This window comes from Propithecus coquereli, unplaced genomic scaffold (genome assembly GCF_000956105.1).
Source record: "Propithecus coquereli isolate 6110/MARCELLA unplaced genomic scaffold, Pcoq_1.0 Scaffold419, whole genome shotgun sequence".
In the NCBI taxonomy this organism is placed as follows: Eukaryota; Metazoa; Chordata; class Mammalia; order Primates; family Indriidae; genus Propithecus; species Propithecus coquereli.
Genome location: NW_012149941.1, coordinates 1,983,028 through 1,993,504, shown reverse-complemented (window position 1 = coordinate 1,993,504; position 10,477 = coordinate 1,983,028). Strand labels below are relative to the sequence as shown.

The following is a 10,477-nucleotide window of genomic DNA, read 5'->3' as shown; positions in this document are numbered from 1 at the left end:
AGAGTAGAATGAATGACCTGGAGTGGAGAAGGGGTGGGAAGTGGTTGGATTCTATATTTTTAAAGTATATCCCATAGAATTTGCAATGGGTTGGATGTGGGGTCCTTGAAAACCGGGCCAGTGAAAATGTCATGTAGCGAGATGGGAGAAAAGAGGGAGGAGCAGGGTGGGGGCAGGAGAGTCAGAAGTTTGTATATTTCTGATGGGCAGATGTTTCGATGGTAGGGGTTGTGACATAAGCTCAGCAGAAGATTGGTAAACCGAGCTGTGGGAGAAGCTTTCGGAAGTGGATTGGAACCACATGGAAGACCTCCAATGGCAGGATCACTCTGGATTCCAACCAGGAGGCAGGCATAATGACATTTCACACCTCTGCACAGTCATGGCTGGCAGAGTCCTTTCTGTGTGTTTGGAGCCTCGCCAGGCCCTTCACACACAGCATTTCGCTAATGCTCCTGCCAGCCCGACGCTGTGCCCCTCTCATTATCCCCACTTCCTAGACAAAGACACTGAGACAAACGGGTTGAATGGCTCATCCAAAACCATCCATCTGGTGAGGACTGTGATGAGCGTCTGGCTGTCTTGTCTCCTAGACTGGGGCTGTTTGGGCTGCAGGGCCCCTCGGGAGAGCTGCTGAAAGTGCTGCTCAGTGGACACCCACCCTTGCAAGCATTGCCCAGGCCGCCTGTCTGAAGGCACCACTGGCTTAGAGGAATAATAGTCAGTGCCTCCAATTTCTACCAGTAATGATGGGGCTGCGTAGGAGCTTCCCCCTGGAATAGACCTTTCTTTCTTTCTTTTTTTTTTTTTTAGGCATTGATCCTGCCCCAGGGTGTTTTCCAGAACTTGCACTGCTCCCTAATTACCTAGTAATGCTGAGGGCTTATGAAAATGCTGTCATTTGTGTGAGAAGGGGAGGGAAGACTGAAAGAAGAAGAAGAAAAAATAAAAAAAAGAAAATGCTGTTAAACCTGGCAGAACTCCAGGGTGGGTAATTACATTCTTTGGGGTGTGTTCTTGCCACACACACAGTCTGTGGAGTATTTTGGGAGCCTTCTGTATGAATTGTGCTAGAAAACATGAAAAGTATTAGCATTATTATTTTTTTAAACATCTTTAAAAGTGGGGCCCTTCGAAAGCCACAGAGGCACCCTCCCTCTGATTGCATTTTCGCCAATTTGTTAGCTGTCAGTGATCTGTTCTCAGATCATAAATTTGATGGTTTTTCTCCCCCTTGAATTGTTTTATACTAGAAGCCTGAAATGTTCAAGCCAAAGAAACCTTGGTACAACACCCACATTTTGCAGATGGAGACGTGAGCTCAGGGAGGGAAGGGACCTGCCAATGCCACTGCCGCAGGTAATGGGAGGTAGAGGAGAGAACAGCCCCCCAGACCTGATTCCTGTCCTTTTTCTTCCTCACCCCAGTCCCTGCTGTCAGATGGAGTCACGATGTGTCAGAGCCAGAATGGTCTGTAGCCATTACCTTATCCAATCTGGTCAGTCTATAGAAGAGGAAACAGAGGCTCAGAGAGGAAATGAACTTGACCCCCAAATTAATATTAGGCAGATGTTTGGCCTCATCCCCTGGCTTCCACTGGCACTCTGTGCCCTGTGGGCCAGATCAAGCCCAGAGACACTATTCTTACCCCCCTTCCCCATTTTCCTAACTTTGCAATGACAGTATACCTAATTTTAAAAAAACCCACAAAATCCATATTTCTACTTTTTCTTGGAAAAGAGAAATCTGAGTATCTGGCCACCCTGGGCTTACCTTTCCTTATGGCAACGATCTGTAGCCATGAGTACCTGCGGCCACCTTCGACAGGGGACAGGCTCTCTGGTTCTCCGTGTCCTCACTACTCTCTGCCCAGCTCAGCTCACTTCATTCATTTCCCTGCTTGGCCCAAGGAAGCATTTGGATTTGAAATCCCTGCTAAACACCATTCTCCTTGATTTGCAGCCAAAATAAGTAAATCGTAGACAATTTTGGCTGCATGGTAATAGGACTTAAAGTGTGCCAAAAATATGCTCTGGGACAGGTCATAATTAATCTGACGAATAGGTGCCATACGGTCTCTGAGGCACAATTTGAGCATTTGGAGGACTTTTCCCCTGTCCTGCCAGCTGCCTGGAGTCCCTCCACTACACACTCATCCCTCTGGACCTTACGGAGCACCCATCTATGGTATCCCACATTAAAATGCGAGGTCTTAAAAGAAGAGAAATCTAGTTTTTCTTCCATATAATATAATGGGAGGGAAGCTAGAACAGGGGTACTGGTGTCTAGTCCTTGGTGTGCCAGTTGCTATGTCCCCTTAAGAAAGGTTTTCTGGCCTCTGTGCTGTTTGAGTTTTGAACTGGATAATCCTTTGTTATGGGGTGGCTGTCCTGAACATCCTCCAATGTTCAGCAGCACCCCTAACCTCTACTCACAAGATTCCAGTATCACTTCCCCAGTTGTGAGAACCAAAAATCCTTTTAGATATTGCTAAATGCCCTCTGGGAGAGAAAATTGCTGCCAGTTGAGAACCACTGTCTTAAGCTAACCATCTAGCCGCTCTGAGCCTTACTTAATCTGTAACGTAGACTCTAATCTCTGCTCTTGTGAGGTTGTTGGGGAGATGAAATGAGATGATGGGTGTACAAGTACTCTGTAAATCACAGTGTGTCACATGTCAATCATACAGACCGATAGTCAAGTCTTCCAAGACTGATTTGGGCATGGCAAATGGGATTGGGGACTTTAAGGAGAGAGAGCATGATGCATCAGAATAGCGTATGTAAGGAAACGAAGCTGTTTGTTAAGTTCCTCCAACCTCTGAGGGTGAGGAAATGAGGAAATCACCTTCCACCAGTGGTCAGTTTTTTCTTTCTTATGCACATACCTGCTTTGGTAATTGTCACACTAAAAACATCTCATGGTTTGCCATTGCCCACCAGAAATTCTGTGGGTTCCAAATCCTGACCCCGACTTCCTCTAGGTTCCATGTTCCCCCACCTTCTCCTCCCGTTTGCACACACAGGTTCCAGCCTCCCTGAGCGCCGGCGTCCTCTCCTGCTCACAGCCCTTGTCGGTCCTCTTTCCTCGGATACTGCCTGTGAGCTCCTCATCCTCCCCAGACCAGCTCTTTTGAAGCCTTGCTGGATCCCCACAGATGGGCACACAGGTGGCTTCCTTCTCTGCTCCCCCACTGCTGTGTTTACATCTCTCCTAGAGCACTTGCCACAGTCTGCTTCCGGTGACAGTGGTCTGGGTTCATCTGTCTTCCTTTTCTACCATATTCACCTGCCTTGAGGCAGAGACCATGTCTGATTCTTTTCCACACCTCCCAGCACCTGACACCCTGTCGGATATAGAATAGCTTCCCCAAAAACAGTGGAGAAGAATTTTGAAGAGAAACGGAATAAACAGTTGAACCTAATTGTAGTTTGACCTAGATGCCCAAGCTTGAAATATGTAGGCTCTATGTTTGTTTAATTAGTGAAGAACTATGTATTTAATAGGCCAAGAGAAGCTACTGACCGTACTTGAGCAGGGCAGCGACACAGAGCTATATTTTAGGAAGATCCGTTTGTCTGTATGATTTATAATGATCACAGAAAATGCATCTTTTTGACTCCTTTAAAAGTCCCCTCTCTCCAAAGCATGCAAAACAATTCTTACATATTATTGGTGGCCATTGAGGTTTTGCTAATTAGTCCTTATACAAGGCTTTGCGATCTTTCTCTGAAAGGTGACAGAGAAGTGTGAAGCCTTCAGTGACAGCCTAATTATTATTATTACCGGTCACAAAGCTCAGAGAACTTAAAAGATCCCCAGGTACCATTCAAAATAGTAAGAGACAAAAAATGCAACTGGAGAAATCATAAGATAGAATCACTAAATCACAAACTCTTAATGCTGCAGAAACCTTAGGAGTGATCTTTCCTGATTCTGTTCTCCTATCTTCCAAGCACTACCTCTAGAATGTCTCTGCCCAGTGCTTACTGCTATTAGCGACTGAGCCTGGGCCCTATGGTAGAGCTTCCTGTGTTTAAACCACAGTCTCTTTCTTGTTAGCAGTGAAAACACAGGTAAGTTTTTAGTCCTCAGTTCTTTATCTATAAAATGGGCATGAGGTTACCTACTATAAGAGTTCTTGTACAAATAAATGATACCTGTGCATTGCTTAGTACCTGGCACATGAAAAATGGTGAATAAACATTAGCTTTAAAAATTACTTGAGCTAATTAATTAATATATGTGAAAGTACATAGGAAATCACAAAGCATCGGACCTCCAAGTTGTTCCTAGTTTAGGGGCTCCATTGAACATGGTCAGATATTTCTTGCAAATCCCAGCCCTCGTAGCTGTTGTACAAGTGTGTGTGATACGCAGTCTTACTGAGGGAAGTGAAGAGTCTCTAGATAAAATGGCCTATTCGAGTGGCAAAGCAAACTCAGGTTCAAAGTCTATTCTTTCTCTTTCGAACTGAGGAAAAAGTAGACTTTTCTTTTCCTGGATTATTCTTCGCTGGGTAGGAGTTTTGGCCAGGGCAGTCGTCCACTGGTAAAGGCCAGAGCACTCAAGTTTGTAGTTTAGACTGTACATCTTAGCAGGTCTGTGTCCTTATGACTTAATACCAGGAGTCTTGAGTTTTTTCACCTGTAAAATAGGACTGCTTTACAGGGTTGGTGTGAGGATAGATGGAGATAACGCTGTGAAGTTGCCTTATAAACTGTAAAGTGCTCTGTGGCTGTTAGCGACTGCTGCTTTGCAACCCACACTATTTCCCTGAACACAGTTGTTCTCTCTCCAGGTTATTTCAGCAGAAGGACTGGTTCAGGAGAGTCTATGGAGTTCCTGCTTACACTAGACATGACCAGCATGCAGAGAGAACTGAGAGAAGCCTGAGTCCTCTCACTAGAAACCCTGCAAAATGACTCATGTAATTGCTCTGTGTAAGTATCCTCAGTCTTTATTGTACACCCACACAATTCTGATGCTATAGACTCCTGTGGAAGGCAGGGAAGGGGAAGGGCATTTTAAATGCCCAGGTTGTGAATGAGACCACCAATTCCACTGGTAAAGATGGACTGGGACTGGCAAATATCCGGTGGTCAGGACACCTGCCAATCACTCCAGATCCTCCATTGTCTGTCTTTATCTATTATTCCTCCCCTTAGCAGGGGAGAAAGCTTTTTTCCTTTAAATTTCCTAGGAGGGATTTCTAGGGTCTTCCCCTCAGGAATTAGTTGTAGGAATAATTGGGCCAGTGGAGTGCAGGAGATATATCCAGAGCAGCCTTGCGCTCCTAGAAAAAGTGACCTAGATCAAGCAGCGCATGGATTGAGGGCTATTGTGGGGACCCCCTGCCACCTACTGACTTCCAGCTGATCCCAGCTCCCAGCGTTTCCCTAGGCCCCTGGGTGGGGGAGGGGGCCGGGAGAGCTCGGGAAGGCGGGGGAGGGTGGAGGGGACTGTGGGGTTGCCCCTTTTGAGACCCCAGCGCCACGCATCACCCCTACCCACGAACCCACCCCTCCGCACACTCAGAAAGGAGGATAAGGTGAGGACTGGAGGCGGGCGGGGGCAGGTAGGGGCGGCCGGCTGTGGAACTCGGAGCTGGCTCCGTGGGTATTAGCATCGAGCTTGCTGCCTGTGTGAGTGTGAGGGGGAGAGCGAGAGTGCAAGGGAGGGAGAGAGAGGCAGGCTGCGCGAGGAGAGGAGAGGGAGAGGGGGAGCCAGCGCTCCAGCTAGCATGAGGACGGGCTTCTCTTCCCGTGCTCAGTTAATCTGGCTGTCAGTTGGTGTTAACGCTGCAGTTTAAGTGTTCGGATTCCAAGGGAAACAGGCAAACCTCACAGAAGGAAGGAAGGAAACAAACGAGGAAGGAAGGAACTGCAGGAGGAAAAGAACAGGCAGAACAGCGAGAGGAAGAAAGGGAAGGGGGGGAAACACCAAATCTATGATTGGACCTGGGCTTCTTTTTCGCCAATGCAAAAAGGAATATGCAGCACATTTTTGCCTTCTTCTGCACCGGTTTCCTAGGCGCGGTAGTAGGTGCCAATTTCCCCAACAATATCCAGATCGGTGAGTGAGGGGGCAGCCTGGGGAGGGACTTTCTGGGTCTGGGCAGGGTTTTTTTAGGGAGGGAGTGGGCTTGTGTTCCCCCTCCCCAGTACTGACTGTTGTGCTTGGCTCTCTAAAGCTATGCTGTGGTGATGGGAGGGAGGCTTCGGCTGCCAGCCAGGGGAGGGGGCTTCTCCTGTTCCGATGAGGGGCAGAGGGGAAGTGTTCTCACACGCACACACACACACACACACACACACACCTCACTCCCACTCAGGCATGAGCATATGAAATGGAGGAACCACAGCTTTGGAGGAAAAAAAACCAGGCTGTAGCACTGAGAAGGGTGGTGGGTGTTTAAGGAGTTAACTGTATTGCTTGGTAGATGGTGCTTGGTTTCATTTATTTATATAAGTATGTACGGTGTTTGTATTTATGTGTGTGGCTATATATTAAATATGCACATATATATTTAATGGAGGGTGGCAGTGCTTTCTTAGCTGGGGGAGGGGAAAGAGACCCTCTAAAAGAAGGAGTGAAGGGGGCTGGGTGTATTGCAGCCCCTGAGATAATGCCAGAAGGGCCCCCACTCCAGGACCGGCGGGCGGGCTCTCTCCCTGCTCTGGACTCCCCGGCTGCCTTCTCTTTGCTGTCTGCCATGCTGGGCTGGTGGTCCTCACTCCCCCTCTCCTGGAACTTCCTAACCTGCCTTTTCTCTATTCCTTCAGTTGCCCACTCCTCTCAGATTTCCTGTCCACAGAGGTCATCCACCTTTTACACACACACAAACACACACGTACACATGCTCCTTTCTCCTCCTGTTGGCTGTCCGCTGTCCTCATCACTGGGCTCCATCCTCTCAACTTGGAGGCAGGTTTCAACATGCTGCATGCCTTTTTGCTCCCCATTTCCCCTTCTGGGTCCTTGTGTTTCTAAAAGGCCCCCCACCCTTCCTGTATTTATGGGGAAGCTGACAGATATTGCTACTCTTAATAATAATGGGGGAGAACAAAACTAACGGGAGCAAAAGCACCAATAACAAAGCGTGCCCATGAAGGCTTGGGGCTTTGGTGTAACCAGCATTTCAGTGCTGTTTGTGTCCCAGAATCAAGTGTGCTGCTTTGCTTTGCTTGGAGGTATCTTGGTTGGTTTGGTTTCTGTGCCCCACCCCCTGCCCCCCAGGGAGATAGCTCTAGTAGGGAAAGTTCCCATTGCTGGTATTTTGTGTTCTTTGTGTGTGTGTTTGGGGGGGGCGAGGATGTGCTAGAGTTGGTATTTTATCGGCCACACATATGCTGCAATACCCATCTCTTTCGGCCTCTCCAGCTAGCTGGCTGGGAGGGTGGTTGGAGCAGCCTTGGAGTAACTTGCTTTGTTTCCTGACACCTGTTAAGCTACATTCTGAATTGTGCATGTATATGTGTGCTAGTACCTCACAAGCAAAACTTCCTGTCTTCAGGGAAGACACTTCCCTTGCAGCTCAGCCTGTAGCCTTCTACCTCCCCACCTCCTACTTCTTCTTTTTCATTCATTGCAGAGGGGGAGGAGGGGGCAGGGAAGCATTTGGGGTGTGGTCATCTGGGGGGGAGAGACACGCGTGAGAATCAAGACTGATTTTTTTGTTTTTACTCTTTAAAGTGGGGGCACATGTACACGTGGAAGTCACTCCCTCTTATGTGTGGCATTGTTTATGTTTGTACTTATTTATTGCCTATCCTATGCTGATTGGAAATGCTCATCCAGTGTACTTGTGTATATTGTCATCGGGATAGATGCATGGGGATGTTTTGCTGTGTGTGTGTATAGTATATTTGCTTGTGTATCTCTGTAGATTTTTAAAAATCACATTTAGCCCTAACTTGCTTGTTCAACTGATAAAACCATGGCTACTGTTTTCAAATAAGAGATCGAAACATTAAATTATAGAACAAATGCTGAAAATATCACCGCCATCGGTAGTACTTGATTCTACTTGTATGATCTTTAACAAAAGCCTTGCAATCACTTTATTAGTTGTTAAAAACAAACACGTACCCACTATATAAAAAGTGCATTATGTTGGGACTGCAGTTCCTGTTGAATCTGAGATAAACTTCTGTGTAAACATTCATTATAGTTCAGTCTCTAGAAATAGCTGATTTTAACTCACAGAAATGTACTTTAATTCATTCACATGTCCACAGTAAATACAAAGGTAAGCCATGTGCTCTTGTTTCTTGGAACAGGAGCTCCAACAGGCACCTTTACTGTGCCTTTTATAATACTAGAATAGAATGTTTGTATTCTCTTGACATTTTTAAGAGCCCACATCTTTGAAGCACAAGGTTCTACCACGCAAACACACAATGGTAATCCCTTATGTAACAAGTCATTCCTAGGTAGCTAGGATCATGTGCGATGAAAGAAGCAGCAAAACATTGTTTGCTGAAAATCAAGAGTTTTCAGAAGAAATGAATCATAAACCTTAGAGGTGATAGAATAGTTAAATTGCATGCAGGTCTTGCCAGGGCAAAGACCACAAGTGTCCAGGCAAATGATTATAATGCTAGAGAAGCCCACAGGGCACTGGAGCTAGATTTCAATCACTCTGCAACGCTGATTAGCACCTACTTCCTGTAAGGCTCTGTAGTGAGAAATGGGGCTGATACAAATGAAACACAGGGAGGGTTTATGTATGTGCAAGAGCAAAGCCCTCCTAGGTGATTTGCCCAAGAGGGGAAGAAGAGAAATGCCACAAGTCTCCTGTTTTCTCTGACCTTAGCTGAGTTGAGGGGCGCACAATCAAATGTTTGAGCAGCGTGATAGATGTTAGAGGCCCTTGTCACATAAAAGCTCATCTGCGGAAGTTTAAGCCTCAGCATCCAGTTGGGTCTATTTGAACTCTCATCTCCACTACTAAAGGCTACAACTAGTGAGTTTGGCATGGGGAGAAGAAAAGGGCTTATCTGGGGTGGGCTGATGAGGAACTCAAGCCTGTCTCTAGCCCATACCATGTTACATTCTCTTTCCTCACAGGGGGATTATTTCCAAACCAGCAGTCACAGGAACATGCCGCTTTTAGATTTGCTTTGTCGCAACTCACAGAGCCCCCGAAGCTGCTCCCCCAGATTGATATTGTGAACATCAGTGACAGCTTTGAGATGACCTATAGATGTAAGTAGTTGCTTCTATTTCTGAGATTTCTTTCTGTGCTAGACCAATGAAAGGAGGGCCTGTGGGTAGGTGGTGGTGTTGCAAAAATGACTTTAGTTGCCATTCGTCTTCATAAGAGAAAGCCCTCCAAGAAAAATTTCCAGAGCCTTCTGAGTGATTCCAGCAGTTGGCATTTTAGCCCCTGCAATGCTTCATGGAATGGGTTTGCTTTTTCACTGTTAGCTAACTTTAAATGCCAGCAGATGGGTACTTGGGTTGACTGCATCTCCTCTACCTCACATAGGTTTTTCTGGTTCAGCTGAGAGAGTTTCACACATAGAAAACTTCTGAGAGACGTAAAATTAAAGGTTCTGACATTATGAGAATGTGGTTTAAGATGCTGAAGCCGTTTCTTGTCCACAAGTTAAAAGGAGAAAATATCTTTGTAACTCGGTAAAAAGGAATAGCTGAGAAGTTGTGTACATCTGGTTTCCCATTTTTGGAAGTGACCAATAGTTATTTAAAACTTGATGCTTTGATTATTTTTAAAATGACTTGAAGTGATTGATTGCTTAAGACAGTTTGTAGGGTGGCCCTTGAGCAGAAAACAGAACAAAGATGACCTCAGGAAGAAGAAGGGCTAGATAAATCTCAGGTATCTGAATTGAATGCATTATAAAATGTGGGCAGAAAACATCATTCTGAGTTTTTCTGGCAACAAGGACTGAAAAGAAAGCCCATATGGTTGCATGATTGTCATTTTATGACAGATGAAAGAATAAAAATTAATCAGCGGAGACATTTTCCCTTCAGGGATTAAACTCAAGTAAAAATTTATGGCATGGAAGTGTGAGCTGAATGTGCAAGAACAATTTGAGACCCGAAACTGAATTAAATTGGCACCATAGGCTTGTGTATAACTATTGACGTGGTGACTTCTGCTGAGCTGTGGATGGTTGAAGGCACAGACCGTATTTCCTTCATCTCTTTCCCACATTCCCACATGGTGGGCTCTCACCAATGTGAAATGAGCATGCTTTGAAGTCTCAAAATGAGAAGTCAGAATTCTTCCCATCCCTACGACCACTTATAATGTTGATATAAATTCCAAGAATTATAATTATGCCAGATTTCATTTATTGGGAACTTACTGCGCATCGAGAATTATGATAAGTACTTTATAGACATTTATAGTAACATTCATTACCATTTATTAAGGATTGACTATGGCTCATGCAATGCACTAATTGCTTTTCATGTGTTAGCTCATTTAATCTTTACAGGAGCCTTG

The 10,477-nt window shown here is 45.7% G+C and overlaps 1 protein-coding gene across 7 annotated transcripts in view; it reads left to right on the top strand.

Annotated features, from left to right (window-relative positions):
* The first annotated feature begins 5,538 nt into the window (after positions 1-5,538).
* The window catches only part of GRIA1 (glutamate receptor, ionotropic, AMPA 1), a 306,850-nt gene continuing 301,911 nt past the window's right edge, over positions 5,539-10,477 (top strand). For 3 of the 7 annotated variants that reach the window (XM_012653191.1, XM_012653187.1, XM_012653189.1), the window contains exons 1-2: positions 5,539-6,075; positions 9,070-9,207. In XM_012653191.1, the coding sequence (XP_012508645.1) occupies positions 5,994-6,075; positions 9,070-9,207 (220 nt within the window). In that variant the 5' untranslated portion in view covers positions 5,539-5,993. Of the gene's footprint in view, positions 6,076-6,310; positions 6,473-7,323; positions 7,465-9,069; positions 9,208-10,477 lie in introns of those variants that run through there. The other 4 variants (XM_012653185.1, XM_012653186.1, XM_012653190.1 and 1 more) reach the window with 3 other exon arrangements.